This window comes from Pistacia vera, unplaced genomic scaffold (assembly GCF_008641045.1).
Source record: "Pistacia vera cultivar Batoury unplaced genomic scaffold, PisVer_v2 Contig180, whole genome shotgun sequence".
Classification (NCBI taxonomy): domain Eukaryota; kingdom Viridiplantae; phylum Streptophyta; class Magnoliopsida; order Sapindales; family Anacardiaceae; genus Pistacia; species Pistacia vera.
This window is the reverse complement of record NW_022195899.1, coordinates 475,591-499,784: the sequence shown is the minus strand read 5'-3', so window position 1 is coordinate 499,784 and position 24,194 is coordinate 475,591. Positions and strand designations below refer to the sequence as shown.

Sequence of the window (24,194 nt, the reverse complement as noted above, 5' to 3'; positions counted from 1 at the left end):
TCTGGGATAAATAGATGTTTTCCCAAATACTAAATTAATGCTTTTACATAGTTAAAAATGATCTCAGATTACCTAAGTTAATACACACATATATAATGTTAATATAAAATTAAAATATTATATAATATGTCGAGCTTGAGTAATCTCGCGAGCTGTTTGAGTTGAGTATTATTAGGCTCGAACTCGGCTCGACTTGACACGCAAGCTACTTAAGCGCGAACTCGACTCGCGTCGAGTCCTAATCTGATCAGTACTGATGTGTCGCGTCAACTCATGATTGAATTATGTTTTTTTTTTTTTTTAAAGAAAAGGTAAAAATAATTTTTTTATTTAATATTTTTGCTATAAAATTATGTATTGAAGTCGGATTTAAATGATTAGCTAGTTTATTGCACACAAGATGAAGATGAAGATGATTAGCTATTAGAGCTTGAAGGATTTAAATGTTTTTATTTCTCTTTTTGTTGATATTGAAATGTTCATGCTTTATGTTAGAGTCTCACACCGAGTAGGCACGCTAAAGCCTATTGGGTTATAAAAGGGGTAATCCTCCCATTCAACAAGACCTTATTGGTAGGGGTGTTCAAAAGCGGTTAACCGCTTTTCTGAATTGAACCGAATTTCCGGTTCGGAAAAATTTCTGAACCAAAACCGAACCGGTTTTAAAGAAAACCGGTTTTTCGGTTAACCGTTTTAAAAAAAAAACGATTAACCGTTTGTGAACCGGTTTTCCATTTTTTTATAAAACTTTTTTTTTTTAATTTTATCCTAAATTAAATTGTAAATAACTAAATATAGAAAAATACATATCCAAATAAAAATTAAACATTTATACATATCCATTGACCACTACTAACAATAAATTAAAAATTGATACAAATAAAAGTCCGAAATGAAATAAAAATAAAAGTCCATAATAAAACAACAAAATAAATAAATAAGTCCCAATAGAAAACAACAAAAGAAATTGGGCAAATACAACTCCACAAGTAGAAAGCGGAAACCAACATTAAGTCAATACGAGTAGATCTCCCAATATCTGCCCAAATAAAAATTAAATGTTAGAAGTTTATAAAAATTAAATCATATTTTTTTTCATTGCCTACGATAAAAAACTATTAAAGAAATCAAACCTCAATTAAATGCTGCAAAACCTTCAATCATCAAGATGAATACGAGTAGTATTTCCCATTGCCGAAGACACAAATTCTATAAAAAATAGGTCATATAAATAATGGTTAAATTTAAAATTCAGTCAATAAATCCAATAAAGACAACATAATAACTAATAATTGAAACTAAAGCAAAAACTTTACCTGACTCAAGCTCTGCTATCTCTTCCAAGCTCTCCTCAAATCTGAATAGTTCACGTGTAGCTCGAATCCAATCTTGTGTGCAAATAAGAGCCTCCACCATCTTAGGAGTGAGGGAGCTACGAATGGATTTAATACATGACCCCCAGTGCTAAATGTTGACTCAGATGCACAGTAGAAACCGGCATAGCTAACACCTCTCGTGCTATCGAAGAGGAGACTAGATATCTATTTGAATTGACTTTCCACCAACTCAAGATATCAAACATGTCGTCCTTATGACGCTGCTCACATTCATCCTTAAATATATCCATCTCAGATTTGGTTATGTAACCTCCTGTCCAGCCATTGCCTCATCGTACATACAATACATCAATTCTTGGGATCAACATTTACATCTCCACATTAACTTGACTTGCTTGTTGAGACTGTTGACTAGATTGCCCACTTGGAGAATTATAAATGAGCTTGTATTGGTCAAATAAAGAATACAAAGTTGTATGCACTTTTATCTTCCAAAGTTCAGCATTAGCATATCATAAGATTTACTAATAACCAATTCACATATCCTAACTTGAATCTAGGATCCAACACCACTACAATGAATAACATTAAGTTGATATTATCAATATTTGACCAATTATTCATGTTTTCCCTTCATCTACTAGCCATAGTACTTAAGCCAACATCATTACTTCTAGACATGTGAAATTTGCATTCACATGGCAAAGATCTCGGCATGTACGCATTACCAGTAACAAAAAGTGAGCCTGACACGCGTAGAGTAGCATCATAAAAAACTTTCAAAAAAGGTAACAAGTAACGGACATACTCCCAACCACTAGGCATAGGCAAACCCCTTGACTTTTCCCCTCTAGTAAGTTCATCTTTATACTTAACGTCTGGATTGCAACAACCAAATCTTTCTGAAATTTTAAGCCACATCCAACATTAAGTACGTAGAGTTCCACCTTGTTTCTATATCAAGAACCAAAAGATTTTTTTGTTCAATCTTTTCTTGCTCTACACACTCCTTAAACCTTTGTAATCTCGCCGGAGAAGACCTCACCTACTCACTGCAGAGCGAATTCAAAATGGAGTCCTCATGTCTTTTAACCCCTCTTTTACAGTGAGACTCAATATATGTGCACAACACCTCATGTGCAGAAAATCACCACTCAAAACAATACCCTTCCAACTTTCTAACCAGTTTGGAGATATTATTCCAACATCATTAGAACTGCATTGTCAACGGTAAGGTGAAAACCTTAGAAATACCCCAATCAAGCAAACACCTCTCAATTGCTTACCAATCAATAAACCTTTGTGACTAGCAATTGGACAAAAATTTAAGATCTTTTTTTTGTAATTTCCAATCATCATCAATGAAGTGAGCCGTCAAACACATATAGTTAAGGTTTTGGCAAGATGTCCATGTATCCGTGGTAAGACTTACTCTCTTACTAAACTTACTAAAAAAGGCCTTCAACTTATTTCTCTCCTCAACATAAATATTAAAACAATCTCTAGCCACAGTAATACGAGAGGGAACTTGAAATAAAGGTTGTACATCCTTCATAATATCGCGGAACCCCTCACGTTCTACATGCCTAAAGGGCAACTCATCAACAATTATCATTCTAGCTAGAGACCGTCTAAGCCTATCTGAATTGAATTTCCAAGTTGTAAGTGAAGATTGTGTGGAGGTGGCAGTAGTACCACTTGATTGGTCATTTGATTGTGTATGTTGAAAAACTAAGATCTTTTGTTTCTTTTCTATCACATTCAAAGGGTACTTTTTACATCGAGTTAAGTGATTCCGTAGACAACTAGTACCACTTTTACTTGGACATGCAAGCACATTCCCACAATAATCACATGTTGCCGTCCTATCATCCATATTCTCACAAGGATTTACAGTAAAATGATCCCACATGTCAGAAGTATTTTTTAGAGTATTAGAACTTACACGTTTGGGGACTCGTGGTGGTCGTGGTCGTGGATCAGGATCCGTAGAAGGCTGTGGGGCTACCAATGAGTTTGGAGTTGGATTCCTACTAGTTGGTGTCTCCGGACTCTCATCAGTATTAGAATGGTCAACAGCCATGGGGTTAGATTTGGACATCTGCAACATCAACACGAAGATCTTAATGTAAGTAAAAGGACCTTCCTAGTAGTCCATACAACTAAAAAAAAGAACCAAATTTCATAACAAGCAACATTAAGATGCATTTTGCCTAAAGAAGAATTTCATTGAATGGTTACATACTTGACTCTCAAACCAAGACTATAACAGTCTAATTGTTTTTTTTCTTTTGATTTTTTGATCTTCCCAGGTATATATACCTTAACTATTTTATCAAACTTGGACATATTCTTTTATTAACACACAACAGAATTATTGAATTACATTTGTGTTCAAATAATGCAGGAGTTGCTTTGGGTGATAGCTGGATTTCTCCTGAAGATTTTTGTGTATGTGGTTCCACTGATTGAAAATTTATGTGTGCCAAATATTTCTCCATCTAAAAATGACTTGATTTTCATATTAAAATTGCTTACAACTAAAGATTAATTAATGCAGTTTTCATGGGCACCACTTCTCAAAGAGCTGTCACGAATGGACAACAAAGGCTTGAATGAATCGAACAGGTTCAGATTAAGAATTTAATTGTCTCTGATTAATGTTTTGAAAAAGGCAAAATCAAATTAAGTTAGCATAATCCATTTTGCAAGAACAGTTTAGCTCTAAAGATTAAGCAGCAACTAGCAGCAGGTAAATATGAAGATGCTGCAATAACATACTCATATATTACTTGTTCAAATAATGCAGGAGTTCTAGTGGCAGACATAAAACAAAATTTCACAAATGATATGAGTTATCTCTCACTCTTTTCTCTTTAAGATAAGGTGCCAATATTATTTAATAAATGATAAAAGGAAAGTTCTTACCTTGAAATTGTTGCTGCGCCTTTGTTTCTTGAGAATGGATGAGTAGAAAAGATTTTTTAATAAACTATGAAGTAACGTGGGTGCTTGCTGGAAGAAGGAGCTGGAAGAAGGAGAAGGATGACGCAGCTTTGCTGGATCTAGAAGAAAAATGAAGAAAATCTGGTATTTGTGAACTGAGAAGGGCCTCAGGTGCTTGCTGGAGCTGGAAGAAGGAGAACGACGCCGCAACTTTGCTGGATCTGGAAGAAAAATGAAGATAATCGAGAATTTGTGAATTGAGAAGGGAGAGGCAGAGAGCTACGAAAAAATTGGTGGGTTGCGATTTTAGATTTGAGTGAAAGTGAATGTGAATTACGGATAGATTTTTATTTATTTAATATAATATATATATATATATAATTTGAAAACCGGTTAACCGTTTTTAGTTTTTTCCGAACCGGTAACCGAACTGGAAATTCGGTTTTTTTAATTTTTCGAACCGTAACCGAACAGTTTTTTCGGTTAACCGGTTTTTCAGTTCGGTTCGGTTTTTGTATTTTTTTGAACACCCCTACTTATTGGGTGAGGAGTCAGACCCATCTCAAATTCTATCATGGTATCAGAGCCCATGTTCAGTTGATTTGAGCGCTTGACTAGTGGGTGAGGAGTTAGAGCCAGCAACTACCTCCATCAATAGGCATGACCCAATATATGAGTTTGACTATAAGGGAAAGTGTTAGAGTCCCACACTGACTAAGCACGCTCAAGCTTATTGGATAATAAGAGAGGATAATCCTCCCATTCAACAAGTCCTTATTAGGTGAGGGGGCAGGTCCACCTCAAATTCTATCACTTTAGCATCGTTGAGTTTTGAGATTTATTTGTGAATTCTAGGACATTTAATAATCTAGGGCTCAGGCTTCCTCACGTGCCAGACATGTCCAAGGTATTACTCGCTATGGGTCCTTCTGGCCATGCCTCCTTCAGAACCTCACAGATTTGTTTCACTTCGTGGTCTCTCCACCTTGCGACCACCTCTCTCGTGACTTGAGCTTTGGACTTATACCTTGGCCAAGTAACATGAGTACCATTGGGATAGAGGATAGCCCCCGATTGTGACAATAGTGTTCTTGAACTTAAGACTAACCAACCTGAACCTAACAACTGACATGATTTGAAGCTCAACCCACTGGATATTATGCCTCTCGCCTTTAAATAAACTCATATTTCTCTCCCTCCATATCCAATAAACCGTAACCGCAATGAGGAGGTGACAAATGATCGATCTAGCTCCTTTGCCCTTAAGATTACCCGCACTCCAAGTAATAGAATTTTGTCAATCTCTTGCAAGAGCTCTGAAATTACCCTTAGCTTGGACCTTACTCCAAATGGCAACAGTGATAGGGCATGCAAAGAAAAGGTTATCATGTGAGTCCAACGTACTGTTACAAAGTGTACACTCCAAGCTAGGGGTGTCAACCGAGCGAGTCGGCTCGTTAAATACTCGAACTTGGCTCAAGTTCAATCAAGTCAAGCCGACTCAAATTTGACTCGAGTTAGGTACCAAGCCGAGTTTGATCTACCCCGACTCGACTTGATTCAGCTCACGAGCCAATAGTGGCTCGTTTAGGGTTTTTTTGCGCATAATACAAGTTTTAGGTCTGTTTTATAATTTGACATGTAAAAGACTAAAAGGTTTAAAAAATCATAAATTAACCCTTAACCCCAATTAACCCAAATCACGTAATTGCTTTCCCCAAAATCATAAATCCTATTTTCACATTTATATTCAAGAAACTCGATTTTCCCAAAAATGATTTCCCCAAAATTACACCAAGCCACCCACAAACACAAGAACTAGACTTGGCAAAACGGGTCTAGACTCGCGGTCGACCCGTACCCGGATAAAAAATATAGGGTACGAGTCTAATGTATTGGACTCGTACCCGGCCCGACCCGACCTATATTATTAATGGGTTATACGGGTAAACCTGCGGGTGCCCATTTATTGTTAAAAAAAAAGGGGATTTGAAAATTGAAATCCCTAACTAAAACAATTACTCTCATTCTCTCAACTCTCAAGTCTCATCTCATTCTCAATTTCTCATCCTAGTCCCACTGTCTCAATCTTTGAACTCCTCTCTCTCAGAAACCACAGTCGCCACTCATGACTTGCCATTTCCTCTCTCTCACATCGTTGCAACTCGCAACTCACCATCTCTTCTCTCTCACAAGTCACAGACCACAGTCGCCACCACTCGCCAAGTCACCATCTCCTCTCTCTCTTCATCTCAAGACTCACAACTCTCTTCTCTCATTGTCTCACATCATTGTCATCACCGTCACCGTTGTCGTCAATATTTCTTCTCTCACACCACCATTGCAGATCGGTACAAATTAAAACAACAAGGTAAAGTGTGTGTGTGTTTTTTTAATATTTAATTTTTAAGTCTATAGCTTGTAATGTTATATGCGTGTTTGGTTTTTGTGAAAATGCCTGCGTAAATGTTATGATGCGGGGTTTTGATTTTGAGATAGCTATATGCATGTTTGGTGTTCGTGAAAATGCGTATTTGGTGTTCGGTGTTTGTGAAAAGTCTAAAAACAAGTGTTGTACTTAAACAAGAGGAAGTAATGTAAATGAAAATCTTTTGAAGCAATGAAATGTTTAGGCCAAATACTCTGATAAAATATTGGTACACTTGAGAATTTTATACTAGGCTTGAGGCTTTTAGAGTGCAGACTACACACTAAATTTTGGAGAGATGCATTTTTATTCTACTATAGGACTTCTTACATTTCGATGGCTCCAAGAGGAGGTTAGCAATTGAATTAGATAAAATTTACTGTTCTTGTAGATTTCCATATGGGTCAGATTTCCATTATGCTAAAAGCAGTTTAAGTTTGCAACTTTCAACTGTTTTGTTACAGCCAAGTTTGGCAGAGCTTGCATTTGATTTTGGATGGTTTCACTGTGTTGGGCTGATTCTGAATGATCAAATTTCATGGCTTGTGCTGGCCTATCAAAAACTATGATAGCAAGATTTCATGAGGGAATATACTTATTAAACTTACAATTAAATTAGAAAAATCCCTAGAAGATTCCTGAATTTGTAATAGATTTAAGGGTTAAAAAGGGTTATTGTTGTGTGATAAAACACTATCAAGAAACTTCAGAGCTCTTATGGATATGGTACTTGAATTCAAACATTATTGTGAACCAAAGGTATTTATTTAACCATAGTATAAAAGAAAAAATTGAGCCATAGGTTGATTTATTCCATCTGACATAAACATTAGCGAGAAAAAACAAGAAGTACCATCTTCATAAACAAGATATTTATGTTTAGTAAGTCCAAGCTAGGATGGAGGATAGACTTAAATTACTTCATTTTGATAAACAGAAGTGAGGAAAGAATGTAAAAACACAAGAGGAAGAAGCCCACTAAAACTGACTAGAATGCATCCATACAAATGTCAACCAAGAAAAAGCAATTAATTTGCTCCCATTACTTTTAGACCCCAGGTCACTGAGTCATTAAAACAAACATTTAGTTATATTTATTTTTCAATATATTTTAATGTAATATTTATATTAATATTATTGTAATATATATAGTCTCAAGCACTGACATGGCGGATTCTGAAACTATAGATACTGATATGGTTAACGTGAGAGCAAGTGACGATGCTTCTAGGGTAATGCCAGCTCCTTTAAATTCTAGTATTCCTGCAGCTAGTTTTAGAAATAAACGTAAAACATCAGAAGTTTGGGATTACTTTGAGACATATGTTGATGAGAATAAGAATGAGAGGGCTAGGTGTAAGGCATGCAATAAAACATATGCATATGGTAATGCCACACATGGGAATAAAAATTTGAAGCACCATATGGAAGATTGTCCAAAACGTGGCAACCATGATGTAGGGCAATTATTGATTGATCATGATCATAGATTGCAAAGTAGAAAGATTAGTCAAGAGACTTATCGTGAATATATGGCCTTATCAATTACTCAACATAATTATCTATATTCATATGTTGAGAATCAAGGAATTAGGAGAGTCTTTTCGTATGTGTGTAAGGAGCTTATGCATTATTCTAGGAACACCACTAAGGTGGATTGTTTGAAAATTTATGAAAGGATGAAGCAAAAAACTAAGCTTAAATTAGGGAGGCTTACTAGTAAAATATGCTTAACTTCTAATGTTTGGACTTCTGGTACAATTGAGAGATATATTTCTTTTACAGCTCATTATATAGATGAGAATTGGGAATTACAAAGTAAAATACTGAACTTTTGTCATATTTCTTGCAAGAGTGGAGAATTGAAAAGAAAGTTTTCTCAATTACTTCAGATAATGCAAGTAGTCATGATAGGATTGAGGATATCTTGAGGAATCAGCTTTGTGTGCAGAATGTTTTGTTATGTAAGGGTGAATTTTTCCATGTGCGATGTTCTGCACATATCTTGAATCTTATTGTTCAAGAAGGGTTAAAAGCTACTAGTGTCGCTTTAAATAAGATTTGAGATAGTGTGAAATATATTAAAGCAACTGAGGCTAGAAGAATCAAGTTTGGAAAACTTGTTGTACAAATGGGAGTGAAAAGCTCAATGGGGTTGAGATTGGATGTTTCCACTAGATGAAATTTGACATTTTTAATGCTTGAAACGACGTTAATATATCGTCCTGTGTTTGTGACTTTATCAACAATAAATCTCAGTTATAAATTTTATTCATCAGATGACGAATGGGATAAAGGGGCGAGGATATGCAAGTTATTGGAACCATTTTATGATATTATGACTTTATTTTCGGGTTCTAAATATTTTACAGCAAACTTGTACCTGAAATGTGTGTGAGAAATTCAATTACGTTTAATTGAAGAGAGGATGAGTGAGGATGAAGTTGTTAGGAGCATGGCGGAACAAATGATCCCAAAATTTACAAAATATTGTGATTCTTATAGTTTAGTGTTGACAATTGCAACTATTCTTGACCCACGTCTCAAGTTTCTGTTTGTGGAGTATGCTTACACGCAAAAGAAGTAATGGAGAAACAAATTTTGACTGATCATACACACTTGAATTTTATGAAAGAAAAGTGAACCAATGAAAGATTGAAAAATCTCATGCAACTCTTTAAGCCATTACAAAAAACAAAAGTATTCAGGAGTTTTAACTATTTTGATCCATATGTAACCAGAAAAACCACATTGCTCTTTAAGAAAAGAAACCCCCAAAAACAAAATCAAAGAAAATGATACCTTGAAAATTAATGTTCCCAAATAAACAATCAAACAATCAATAAAGTTTAATGAAATCCACACTCTAGCACAGTTAGTGAACCTCACGACATACATACATCCTAATTCTTTATCTTCCTAACTACAATAGCTTGCAAGTCTCTAGTAAGATTATGGTTATATAGAAGCTTATAAGGGTCTTACCCATATAGAAAAAACCAAGAGCTCGGTAATGCAACAAAACCCACAGATGAAAAATTACAACCAATGCATCCTCATGATACAAAATACATTCCAAAAAAATAAAAATACAAACTCGTTCAAATCAATAGGAAAACTAACCCTGCCTAAAATTTAAAAAGCAGAAAAACCAAAAAACATTTGAAAATGCAAAACAACCAGAGATTCAAAACATAATAACAAAACCCAGATACAGAAGATCAAAATTACATGAAACTAACCCCACCCACAAACGTAAATACACCAATAAAGTAGAGAGAGAGTGAAATTGACTGAGAAAGAAAACCTGTAATTTGTGGCTTATCTTGTTCATCTGGACCTTCACATATCTGCGTTCTTGAATTGTTATCCATCTGAATCTAACCCGCTTAGCTCCATCGCCATGCTCTTCTCTCTCCTTTTCACTCTCACTCTCTTGCCGGATATCAACAATGAGACTTTGAATCACCACCAAGCTCACCCCTTCCAACATAACCCATGAAATTCATCAAAGATGAGGGAGAAGGGTTTTTGGTTTTAGCTTGGAGGGAAAAAAAAAAAAAAGCCATTGGATCTTGAATGTTATTTGATGGGTGCTGTTTAAAAAAGAGCAACTTCTTGTATGAATGTGAAAATATAGGCATAGGACTCTAATATATTGGGGCTTTGAAGGCTCTCTATGGCACCTTCACATTCCAAAAACTCCTACCTTTTAACCAGAAAGTGTTGATCCATTTTACCAATAAAGAATCTTTATTAACCACAACACTCTAGAGATGTGAGAGCATCAAAGAATAATTCCAAACTTTCAAAGGACGAATGTCTAAACCATCGTTTGTCTTGGGCAAACACAAATCCTTCCAAGCAACCTTAACCTTACCATTAACAAGCTCATTCCCCGACCAAAGAAAAGATCTCATCAGCTTTTTTAGAGCTTTAGTCACAGAGCTCAGGAGGATGAAAAGGGACGATCAATAAACTTGCATAGAGGAAAGGACCGTGATAACAAGTTGAAGCCGCCCAGCATAAGAAAGATATTTGCTCTTTTATGACTTCAACTTTTTTTTTGTCTTCTCAATGAGAGGAGTACAAACATTATACTTAAGCCTTGCAGTAATTAGCGGAACCCCAAGATATCTAGTAGGGAGGTGTCCCTCAGAAAAAATCCATAATGTCTCTAATCTGAATATGATACTCCTGACTGACATTACAAAAAAAAAAAAAAAAAAAAAAAAAACCATAGCACTCTTCAAGTGATTGGGCTTTAAGCCAGAAACCTGAGCAAAGTCCAAAAGAGCAGACTTAATGACCGAAGCCGAAAAAGGATCCTTATGGTAAAAGAGGAAAAGATCGTCCGCAAAACAAAGATGGCTAAGCTCTTGTTTCTTGCACCTAGAATGGAACTTGAATCCTTTTTTTTTTTTTTTTTTTTCTCAATTTTACTTCAAATCAGCAAAGTGAGGACCTACATAATCAACGTAAACAAATAAGGAGTTAGCGGGTCTCCCTGCTTAAGACCTATCTTCCCATGGAAAAAATTGTGAACTCACCATTAACAAAGACAAAAAAAGACGTAGTAGTCACACTCACAAATCCACTGAATCATCTGAATGGGGAAACCAAACATACCAAGAAAATGAAAAAGGAAATTCCAGTTTACGCTATCATATGCTTTCTGGATATCAACCTTAAAAGCACACCTAGCAGCCCCCTTATCTTTATGATAGTTGCAAAAGATCTTTTGGACAAGCATAATATTGTCACTTATTCTTCTACCTGGAACAAAAGCCGAATGATTCTAATCAACCACATCCTTAAGACTGTCATTTATCCTATTAGCAAAGATTTTAGAGATACATTTATACACTAAATTACAATAGAATATCGGACGAAAGCCACTAACAGATAAAGGGACATCAAGTTTGGGCACTAGAGCAATAATAGTGGCATTAACCTCTCTAGTAATCTCCCACACCTAAAGATATCAATCACAGCATCACTAACATCATGACCAACTATGTCCCAAGCCTCCTTAAAGAACTTAGTAGAAGAGCCATCAGGACCTAGGGCTTTATCATCTCCAAACGAGAAGATAACCATTTTAACCTCCTCAATAGTGACAGGTCTAATCATATACTCGCAATGAGCACCAAAAATCCAATAGGAAAATAGATCTTGTAACCCCTCAAAGCCCGAGATAGGTAGAGCACAACCTAAGAGATTCCTGCAGAAAGACACAAACTCCCTGGACAGATCCTTATTTTCAACCATTACACTTGAATATGACATGATTCTATCAATATGATGAGCGTTCTAATTAGAGTAAAGAGATCTATGAAAAAAGCCGAGTTTTGATCACCCACTTTGAGCCAATGAACCTTAGACTTCTACTTAAGAAATCTTTCTTCATCTAGAAAGGATCTCTTGAAAGCCTAAAAAAGATAGCCTCTTGGTCATGAAGCACAAAATTACGCTAATCCCAATCTAAAGCTCCTTGAATAAGCTCAACCTCATGCCTAAGAATCTTGACCCTTGTCTTGTTTTCTATTCAGAATTCTCGTAGAAGCTTAAGGAATTTAAGTTTGCTAACCAAAGAGAACATGGGAACACCACTCACATCAGTCTCCCAGACCTTCTTTACAGTATCCTTGATCTCAGTCTTATGGGCAATATAATTAAAAAATTTGAATGAGTGGGGCTTAGCCATAAACAACTGAGGGAAGTAAGTAACCGAGTGACTATGATCACTCAAGCCTGACGGCCAAAAAAAGGAATTTGCTCTAGGAAATCTAGTGGTAAAGGACCCATTACCATAACACAATCCAGCCTTTTCAAGACTCCATTATCCCCATGAGGCTTACCATTCCAGGTAAACATAATGCCTGCTTGGCTAATATATTCAATCTCAAGCTCTTCAGCGCAATCTCTAAACTCAGTTATACCAAGCGACATAGAATTCAAGCTTCCCAGGTCCTCACTCACAAATAAAGTAGCATTAAAATCCCCTAACACCAACCACGAATTATCGCTCACCTCCCTCTTATGCTGCCCAAGATTATCCCAAAGCTCCCTCCTGCACATGTATTGATTTTCAGCATAGACAAAAGAAGCAAATAACTCCTTACCTTCCTTAAACTCTCAGATCAAACAGTGGCAAATGTTGATTTTTTTTTTATTTTTTGTGACTGCTTTTGGAGTTTGTTTTTATGGATTGGATTTTTGTGTGTATGTTGTGTGATTTTCGACCACCTCCCACTCCTATCTACCTCTCACAAGCCACCCACATCTTTGCCCACCAACGGCTTGACGAAGGCCTCAACCACACATTCACCACCAACTGTTTGGATTGAAAGAAAATTTAGAAGGTTGTGTGGGTTTGGATTGAAGAGGGTTTTGGTGAATGAATTTGAGATGTATAAGAGTTTCTTTATATTATATTAATTGGGCTGGATGGTGATAGTTGGTTGTGTGGCTGTGGTGGTGGCGACGGTGGCTCGGTGGCGACAATGGCTAGGTGGTGTGGCGATGGCAGTGGTTGCGTGGTTGGAGATAGGGATGATGTGAAGGTTGAAGAAGATGGTGTTATTGAAATAAATTTGAAAGCAACATAGTTATTTTTCTAATTCTACTTATTTGGGGGTTAAAAAGTATTTTATTAATTTATTTGTCAAGGGAAATATGGTAATAGCACCCTCTGCATTTGTATTAGAACCTAAAAACCGCTAACAGTGTTACTTTAAGAGTGAGAATTTGGAATTTATGAAACCAGGGGTGGTAACTTGCTCTTTCGCGAAAACTTGGGTGGGAAAATGTCGTTTACTCTTCAATAAATTATGGGATTAAATACTGACTTGTCTATAATCAAGTAAATACAAGTCATGGTAATTGGAATGAATATTTTACCTTTAGAGATCATTCTGATGTATAGTTTTTTTCACAATATTGACATGCAAATTCTGCAAATCGGCTCTTATTGACACCTTATGGAGAAAATGATGAATGGATGGGCCTATCTACAATGGTATGAAATATGGGATCTACATAATGGGCTAATTTTGGGTCAATTGGATTGAGAATGGTTACCCAAGCCCAACCCATACAATTTTATAACTCATTGAATGTTTTCTTTTTAGATCAATAATGTTACATGTATAAAATATTTATACAAATTCATATGATATTATTAATTTATTGTCGTATTTATACAATATTTATTAAATTAATTTTTTATAATCAATTTTCAATTGTATTTTCTCCTACTTAAAAAAATAGCGGCTAAGAATCTCAATAACCTCAAATTACACTATCAAATAATGAAATACAGGCATACAGCAAGAGGCGAAGGGCATACCTACAATATTGAGAATAATTAAACGACAGCCCTACCAAAAAATGAAGTAATAAAGTTGCCACAAAATTTGTACTACTTTTGGCAACCACCTAGAGCTAGAGCAATGAAGAAATGGGCTCAACTCAAATGGGTTTTGATTTGATTTCTAAATATCGTCCACCAAGGGGAAAGGATGAATAAAGGCAGAATTCAATTGCCAGATTTTGAGTGTGGCCGTAACATTAACTCCTGTTGCATTGTTGAACAAATACAATCTTGCAGCTCCATAGATCGCCTCTGTTGGATAAATTCTTGACGTTATAACTCTCCTCCCTCCTTGCCCAAAGCTTTCCACAATCGAATGATCAACCTGATCATTCAAATTTCAACAATTTATTATTCATCTGGTTAAAATTTTAAACAATATGTAATAATAATATAAAGATTTTAGACTTACCAATACTCTCATTGATAATTTTTCATCTTCAAGAACAGGGACACTGCTTCCATAAACGAGTTTTAAAACTTCAGGAGCCAATGAAGACCTGCATTTCAAATTACAAGCTCTCATTCAATTCAGTAGATTTATTATGTAATTTTTTTAATTCTACATTTACAGAGATTAAAGAGGGAATTAATTAAAATTAACCTTGTTTCATCAGCACAGAAGTAAGTGGTGAGAGTGCCATTGGTTGTATTGGTGGGGCGGAAAAAGATTGGGGTGAGCTCTGAAAGTGAGTCATCTGCAAGGACTAAGAGACCAAAGGGACCCAATGTACTTCTGTCAACAGCGCCAACACTGCAATTGTACCCTTCTTCTTCGGTTGCTGAAGCTAATAACTCTGTTTCAAACTCTGCAAATATGTCTAACTGCAATATCATAAAATCCCGTATTCAGATTACTTATTTATAAGCAAATACTGATTACTAAATGCAAGAGGTAATGGGACAAACCTGAGTGGCCGTGCCTATATCAAGCGGCACAATTGATCCGGGTTCAATTACAATCTTCTCAAATTCTTTACTGTTATATCTCAAGCTTTCTATTTCTTCCACCGGCCATTGAAGGATATTAGTTCCAGTTTTGTTATCAAAAAACACAGTCCTCGGAATGCTCTGCAGAAAACCCAGAAAAATTATTAGCTTCAGGAAAATTAAGAACCCTAAAATTCAGTTATGTAAGTGTTAATATAAAATACCTGAACAGAGGCCCAACCCTTACTCAGGTTATCAATTTCAGTGTCGGTTTCATTAATCCAACCCCATAGGATTCTTCTCTTCTTGTACAGGTCAAAAAAGGACTTTGATGCGTAGTATCTTCCATAATCCACCCGTAACCCGATACCCACATCTTCTTCCGGGTTATCGGGTGTCCATTTATCTTTCACCGGGTCATATGTTCCAATTGCATAATGATCAAGTTTAGTGTCATCTAAACTAGCCTTCAATACATGCTTGACTCCGGGGCCACCAGCTGATGTATCCAACCCAATTGACCCGTTTATTGCAACCGGGTAGAAGTCCACACATTCCCACATACCCGTACCCGGAACCGCATGTAACAGTCCATCCAAAAGCTCATATGTAGTGAAGTTAGTAGTTTGGTACACAAGTGCAATACCTATAGTAGTATTAACCCTTGACCCGATTGTCAGCCTCCATGTTCCGTCGGGTCCGGTCCAAGCAGTAGTCGGGTCCCTATATTCACTGGTTTCAATTCCGGGTGGTGGAACCAAAACCGGGTTATTCTCATACTTGACCCAATCAAGGAGGAGGGGATCAGATAGATTGGCGGGGTATGCAAGATTTTGCACCTGCACTGATTCATCAGTGTCTCCGGTGTAAAGCATTACAATCTGACCGTCAGGAAGGCGAGTGGAGGAGCCGGTCCAGACACCATTGATATCATACCAATGATCGGGGACGAGGGCGAGCGGGAGATAGAGCCAGTGAATCAAGTCCCTTGATACGGCGTGGCCCCACGTGATGTTGCCCCAGACAGCTGAATCAGGATTGTACTGGTAGAATAGATGATACCAGCCCATGTGAAACAGTGGTCCTGTAAATGTGGAAGCATTTAATATTTGTCTTAGTTTTAGAGAACCAATCAGCATTGATGGCAAATCAGTCTTTTTGTCTGGCAATTCCCAAGCGACCAGTCAAATGTTTTAAACTTTTATGCAGAAATACAAGTCTCTGACTACGTGTTCAAAGATTTGTACACCGACAACTATTTTTTATAAATTTTTTTTGACAAGATTAACGTAACAATTTATAATTAATTAATGAAATTTATGAATTTAAATGAGGTTAAAATTATAAATATTATAAAATATAATTTTTTTTTTCTTTAAAAGTATGAGTGAATTCAATTGAACTCATATATTACGGCTATCAAATACTACGTCAATTAAAATACAAAATGTTAGGAGTAAATTTATTAATAAAAATTCCTGAAATGAATTAATGGCAGTCCTAAGTGAAGCTGTTAATGATCACTTTCTTGCTAAAAATGGTCCAAAGCAAAGTCAACAAATTAATGGATGACAAATTGACAATTGTCATACGCAGACCCCATCCCACGCGTCGTTCCAATCCAAATTAGAATTAAAAAAATACAACTAAACATCCAACTCAGACTAAGTTAACGTTACCTTACTAGTTCATTTTATAATCAAATAATATAATGAAGCTAAACTCAACTGGGTAAACTAAAAGAAACATAAAAACAAAAACAAAGGAAGAGATTTTATAAGCACTCACCATCAGGATCTGAAGCAGAGACGTCAAGATTTCCCCACCAAACCAGCAATTGAGAAAAAAAAAAAAAAGACCAAATGAGAAATAATTAGCACTGTTTATCAATAAAGACTTTGATGTGTAATATAGAAATAGGGGGAAAATCAAAAAGTACAAATCTGATTTCAACCACCAATAACAGAAAGTTAGTAAACTAATTAAAAAAGCACGTGATTTCTGAACTAAAATTTTTAAACTTCAAACCTTTCTTCTACCTACCATTCATCCAGTTTTTCTCCGGTTGAAAATGGTATGAAGTTCTTTGCCATGAAAGCATTGCATTTGTCCAGTTATAAGAAACTTCATCATCATCAAAAAGAGATGGATTTGACTTTGCGGATACGCCTTCAGCTACCCCTCTCGGCATTCGTTTCGAGAATGACTTCTTTTGTGACGAGGGTTTATCATCATTGTTTGGCATTGGTGATGTTGATGATGGTTCTTGGCTTTGGTTGAGTATTAACCCCACCAATGACACAAGGAAAATGATGGAGCCAACGATCACCACAAAACCCTTCAAGGGTCTCCGTCGAGTCGCGGGAGATCCATCGAGGGAGGGCTGCTCCGGCAAGGGAATGTAGTATGTTGCATGAGAAGGGTTAGGGGTGTCCATGCTTTGTGGCGTATGGAAAATTGAGAGGGTTTGATAAAATGATGAAATGCGGTTTAAATAGAGAGAAACTTAAGGAAGAGAAAGAGAATTGATGTAAGTTATCATGTGGCAAGAACCGATTTGCTCGGTAGTTCTTGAAACTTTGGTAAATTCTAATTAATTCTATATAAAATATAGACTTCAATGCAAGTAAGTTTTGATTTGTTGGTTGCCCAATTTAGATGGAGAGAGAGAAGACACGTCTTTGTTTAGACACTAAAGAAATAATAAAATAAAAAATGTAAAAGATTTTTGAATTATTATCATTCTCATTGAGGGCATTGTCAATTACTTTCCAAAACTTGACGTAAAACAGGATGAAGAAATTACATCGAAAACTTAATTGATGAAGAGTTATATATGTATACATATGTGTATATATATTCTTATAATAATATAAGTTTGACGGTGTGGTGGCGTGGTGGCTGAGGAGGTTCTGCGTATGAGCTTCATATCAACTAGTCTACCAATAAGGACAAGAATGAGGGAACCAAAGAAAACAAGGAAAGCATTTAAATCGTTTAATATATTGTTGAAGAATAGTAAGGCTTTGAGTGACACATCACAGTCAAGATTGAGGAAATTTAGATTTGGTAGCTGAGATCTAAATAGAGCATTCCACTGTTCATAATTTTTATTTAGACTAAAAGACTTTTTCCCACCCAAGGTTTGTCTTAATGACGCTTTTCCACCCAAAAAGTTTCAAAATACGACTTTCCCACCCAAAGTTTATATTCCGTTAATACCCAAAGTGTACTTCACTTTCTCAATCGTCATTCAGTGAGTTACCAAGAGCTAGAATAAGACGAATTTTGTAGAGTTGAGGTTGGTGGTTCGAATGGTGGTGACTGATTGAATATTCGCCGTCGAAATCAGTTGGAAATCAGCTAAGAATAAGAAACCCTAGTTTTGCAGTGGTTGGCAATCGAAGAGAAATCAGATGTCGGAGTAAAAGGGTTTTTGTAGAGAGAAGACCGTGGGTTCAAATAGTGGTGACAGAAAGAATTTTTGCCATCAGAATCAACTTTGGGTAGTAACAGAATATTAACTTGGGTGAGAAAATAGTATTTTAAAACTTTTTGGATGTGAATGTGTCATTAAGGCAAAACTTGGGTGAGAACAAGTCGTTTACTCTTTTATTTAACGTGCAAGATTTATGGGAAGAATTACAATGTGTGTATGTCTTGTATTCTCAGGAACACAAGATAGAGACACATAAATCTTTTTTCCTTTAACTAATACTAATCTTTTAATTAATTAAAAATTTGTTGATCGTGTCAAATTTGGTTTATTGGTTTCGTACATTTGATAAACACGTAATGAAATTTCACCAATACTACGAAGAAGAGACGTGCTTGAATAGTATAATGAATAAATTAAATTAGAAAAAAAAAAAAATTCTTGCGGCTTTGTCTACATATTCATCAATGTGATTAATAATTTTATTATATAATAAAATTGTGGGTCATTTCTATCCTAGTGGCTAGTGGGCTCATCCGTAATGTCGAACTCAAACTTCCATTTTTGAAGGGATCAAGAAACCCAATTTTGAATGGATGAAGAAGATTGATAAAGTGTTGAAAAGATTATTATCAATAATATTATATTTAATTAATTATAAATTAATAATAAAAAATGATTTGACATCATTGTCATATCATTTATTTTACTCCATCAAACTTTTTTATTTATATATTCAATCATTTAATTATTATTTAATATTTTCATGTTAGTTTATACGTATTATCAATCTGTATGCTGATTCATCAACAGTTTATATAAATACACTGTGTTAAGAACAACTACTTAATTTCTTTATTCGTCTCTTTACTTAAAATTGTTCAAGTGAAGCTCGTGATTATTCAACAAAAACATATTGTGAACGTAAACTTTTATTAATTTCAAACTGCTCGATCCTCATGCACCATCAATACCTATCCACCGTCCATGAACTTCTGATTAGAAAATTTTATCAAAGGGGCTTCATATTTTCGCTTGCAGAATGTAAAATTTTGAACGAAACGTGGCAATGGCAGCTTCACATAATTTTATCTTTATTTTATTTGTTATTCTTGATAAAAATTTAGCCATCAAAGTAGTTGATGGAAGCTATGTATGGATGGCTGCAGGTTTATGGGTGTGGTCAAAAAATTCTGGAAAATGATATTTGAGTTTGTCTCTTTATAATTATTGTTGGAGGAAGAAGGTTGTACGTATACAACCATCTTTACTTTAATTTCTTCTTTATTCATGTGATTTGGAAAGTTCGTATCAGTGAAAATAGTCCCCTACATTTTATTGTGATCTATAATTAGGTAATTAATTCTATCGATATCAAATTACTTCATCTTCAATCAAAGAACCCTAATCCGCTGAAAAGACGGGAACATGTGATACCACATTGATAGATCTTGGAATTGTTACAATTCCAGCGATGCTTTAATGAAAGAATGGTTGTTGCAACCATAAGACTGGCAGAAATACGATAATGAGATCTTGTAATTGAAATTATCAATTTTTTTAACTTGACTTGTAGCGACTTTTGTCTTCCTTGGATGATGGATCCATGTTATAGATCTTAATACGAAAGCTGGCTGCACCAGTTAATGTTGGCAAAAATGTCCAGTTCTTGCATATGGGAGTGTTCTCGGTAGTATCAGTCAAATTGTTTTAAATGTTTTTCTTGTTTGGATCGTCAAAATAGTTGAAATAGTTTTGGTGTAGGGTCTCTCAGAAATTGGATTATAGTGGGGCAAACTGTTGTTTAACTTTCAAAAGGTGATCAACAAAATAAACTGAAGTGATCATGCATGTTTCGATACACTTCTTCAAAACTCCAGATGGATCATTTGCTTTATGATACATTTGTATTACCCAATGGACCCGGAAAAAAGAGCATGAATAATTAATAGATGAATCCAGGTTCTCACCCCACCTGAAGCCTCCCATATCCAAAATCTTATTACAATATGCTTACTGATATGGCATTGGCATATTTTCAAGTATTTTTAGTACCAGAAAAAAAATGTATTTAGGAAGTATATCCTCTAGACAGGGACGGTGATGACCCTCTCGAATCTTATCTTATCTTATCTTATATATATACGACGTATATATATGTATTTATATTCCAACCAAATACAAATAGCTAACAATCATGGGGAGTGGGTATGACTGCTCCATTTTGTGATCAACTTTAACTGATAAACTCAACTCTTTTCTTTTCAACGAAGTTAGTCTTGCTCACATCAACAATTATATGAGTGAAGAGATTTTGTGTATGTTGAATGATCGTCCAGAGTTTTGATGGGTGGAAAATTAGAGTTTGGATTGGGAGAAAATGAGAAAGAATAAGTAGAAATCTGATATAAGTGGATACAAAATACAATATAATTTTCTTTTACTTTCTACCTAGACCTAGACTAGTTACACTTGCCAAATCCATGGAGAAAAAGGACACTTTTACACAATTGGACTATCCTAATCATCTCTCTTGCCACCTCTGCTTCCTTTAAACTTCTGGGTTTGATCTTTTGAACAAAATGTTTTGGGTATTTTCAAAATACTCTATTCCTATGTTGAAAAAAAAATGCATGTTTGCTTCATATTCTCAAAATCATATCTTATAATATTTAATTTTTAAACCCTCATAAATTTGTTAATTTAACTAAAGACTTCCAACAGATTTTTTTTATAAATTGACAAAAACACCCCCATCCACCCACATTTGTCAAATTCCGACAACCATTGCTGGAAGGTAGCTAGAATCTAGTGTAATAGTGCGCTATAAGCTAGATCTAGCTGGTATCTGGCCGTCAATGATGACCATATCTTTGGCCGTCATTGACGGCTAGATCTGATCGTAGATTTGGCCATTTTTGGCCAGATCTGTGGTGAATCTGGCTAGTCGTGCACAATGAAACAAGATTCTAGCTAGATTCTGACGATGGTGGTCGGAATCTAGCAATTGTGGGTGGGTGTAGGTGTTTTTGTAAATTTATAAATTTTTTATTATTAAAGGTGTTTAGCTAAATTAACAAACCTAAGGGCTTTCTTATTAATTTTTAAATTTTACCTCATAATAATAACCCAACTCAATTTAACAATAAGATTTCAAAAATATTACTCAAAATACTAAAACAAACACATTTATTAAAGTTACTCGGGCCTAATCCAATTTACTCTTTAAACCCAATTCCTTAATAACCCTACCCTATTTCTAAGTTTACTCATGTCAGTGGTCTTTTAGCTTGACCCAAGTGGCATTTTTGGCTTGAGCCCCAATTGACATTTTGAGCTTGACCCAATTGACATTTGAAACCCAGTTTCTAGAGAACCAATTATATGTCCAAGTTTTGACGCAATAAACATTTTTGACCTAGTTTCTACAAATTTTCCTTGCCGAGTCATTTCCCATAGCACACCACCACCACTACTTCCTTTAAACTCATGGGTTTAGCTTCTTGTACCTTGCTCTATTTATAAATTTACTCAAGTCGATTTTCTTCAGGCCCAACCCAATTCACATTTCGACTCAATTCCTACAATGAAAAGGGTTTTTGCAACAACATTTCATTAATTTGAAACAATAAATCTATCCTTACAAAGAAGTCTACAAAAAAGCTTATAAAGTGAAGGAAAAAACAAAGAAAAAACGAAAAAAGAGAAAAAGAGAGAGAGAGAAATGATGAGTGGAGGTTAACTTTGTATGCCTCCTTTGTAGGCTTCTTTATAAGACTAGCAATGCTGAATTTGAAAATATGGTCAAGGTTTTCACATTCCAGCCGGCTATTCTAATAAGATCAGTGTAAAACATTAGATCATGAAAATTGTTACGTTTACAAACCAGTCTCACAATTTTCTCTTAAGGCATCTCCAACCCAACACCATTTTGGTTAATTGTGTAGAAATTTTGCTCCAACGCAATACCAAAAACCACACTAAATTGGTGTGAATGAATAGTATCAGACCAAATTTAGTGCAACCTTATTTATCCACACCAATTTGGTGTGACACTATTTATTTACTACAAAACATATTTTATTTTCCTATTTTTATTATTTAATTTTTTTAATTTATATTTATGTTAATTTTATTATTATTTATATCAATATTTATAATAATAAATTCATAATAATTATAAAATTGAAAAAATGGTGAAAAATTAAAAACAAAACTTCGTTCCATGCAAATATTAAACTATAATAACTCAAAATAAATTAACACTAATTTAAAAACACTAAGATTAAAAGAAAATACAACATAAACTAAAATAACAATGTGAAATTTTACTTTTGTGTTGTTGTTGTNCCCAAGATTATCCCAAAGCTCCCTCCTGCACATGTATTGATTTTCAACATAGACAAAAGAAGCAAATAACTCCTTACCTTCCTTAAACTCTCAGATCAAACAGTGGCAAATGTTGATTTTTTTTTTATTTTTTGTGACTGCTTTTGGAGTTTGTTTTTATGGATTGGATTTTTGTGTGTATGTTGTGTGATTTTCGACCACCTCCCACTCCTATCTACCTCTCACAAGCCACCCACATCTTTGCCCACCAACTGCTCGACGAAGGCCTCAACCACACTCATTCACCACCAATTGTTTGGATTGAAAGAAATTTAGAGGGTTGGGTGGGTTTGGACTGAAGAGGGTTTTGGTGAATGAATTTGAGATGTATAGGAGTTTCTTTATATTATATTAATTTGGCTGGATGGTGATAGTTGGTTGTGTGGCTGTGGTGGTGGCGACGGTGGCTGGGTGGAGACAATGGCTAGGTGGTGTGGCAATGGTAGTGGTTGGGTGGTTGGAGATGGGGATGATGTGAAGGTTGAAGAAGAGGGTGTTATTGAAATAAATTTGAAAGTAAGATAGTTATTTTTCTAATTCTACTTATTTGGGGGTTAAAAAGTATTTTATTAATTTATTTAGCAAGGGCAATATGGTAATAGCACCCTCTGCATTTGTATCAGAACCTAAAAACCGCTAACAGTGTTGCTTTAAGGGTGGGAATTTGGAATTAATCAAACCAAGGGTGGTAACTTGCTCTTTCGCAAAAACTTGGGTGGGAAAATGTCGTTTACTCTTGAATAAATTATGATATTAAATACTGACTTGTCTATAATCAAGTAAATACAAGTCATGGTAATTGGAATGAATATTTTACCTTCAGAGATCATTCTGATGTATAGTTTTTTTCACAATATTGGCATGCAAATTCTGCAAACCGGCTCTTATTGACACCTTGTGGAGAAAATTATGAATGGATGGGCCTATCTACAATGGTATGAAATACAGGATCTACATAATGGGCTAATTTTGGGTCAATTAGAATGAGAATGGTTACCCAAGCCCAACCCATACAATTTTATAACTCATTGAATGTTTTCTTTTTAGATCAATAATGTTACATGTATAAAATATTTATACAAATTCATATGATATTATTATTTTATTGTCCTATTTATATAATATTTATTAAATTAATTTTTGATAATCAATTTTCAATTGTATTTTCTCCTACTTAAAAAAATAGCGGCTAAGAATCTCAATAACCTCAAATTACACGATCAAATAATGAAATACAGGCATACCTACAAGATTGAGAATAATTAAACGACAGCCCTACCAAAAAATGAAGTTGCCACAAAATTTGCACAACTTTTGGCAACCACCTAGAGCTAGAGCAATGAAGAAATGGGC

General features: G+C 35.2%; 1 protein-coding gene and 2 long non-coding RNA genes across 3 annotated transcripts; 1 reads left to right on the top strand and 2 right to left on the bottom strand.

Annotated features, from left to right (window-relative positions):
• Positions 1–893: 893 nt before the first annotated feature.
• LOC116126579 lies at positions 894–1,353 on the bottom strand. Its single transcript, XR_004127499.1, has 3 exons — positions 1,317–1,353; positions 1,134–1,209; positions 894–1,039 (listed from the first exon to the last, which is right to left on the bottom strand). It is a non-coding gene; the product is annotated as an uncharacterized LOC116126579 (long non-coding RNA).
• Positions 1,354–3,743: 2,390 nt separating this feature from the next.
• LOC116126580 lies at positions 3,744–4,116 on the top strand. Its single transcript, XR_004127500.1, has 3 exons — positions 3,744–3,788; positions 3,898–3,965; positions 4,055–4,116. It is a non-coding gene; the product is annotated as an uncharacterized LOC116126580 (long non-coding RNA).
• Positions 4,117–14,144: 10,028 nt separating this feature from the next.
• LOC116126578 (acid beta-fructofuranosidase 1, vacuolar-like) lies at positions 14,145–17,602 on the bottom strand. The gene is made up of 7 exons (XM_031412254.1): positions 17,060–17,602; positions 16,805–16,813; positions 15,241–16,100; positions 14,996–15,157; positions 14,691–14,911; positions 14,499–14,586; positions 14,145–14,411 (listed from the first exon to the last, which is right to left on the bottom strand). The coding sequence occupies exons 1-7, from the start codon at positions 17,451–17,453 to the stop codon at positions 14,208–14,210; spliced, it is 1,938 nt and encodes a 645-aa protein (XP_031268114.1). The 5' UTR covers positions 17,454–17,602; the 3' UTR covers positions 14,145–14,207.
• Between the last annotated feature and the right edge of the window lie 6,592 nt (positions 17,603–24,194).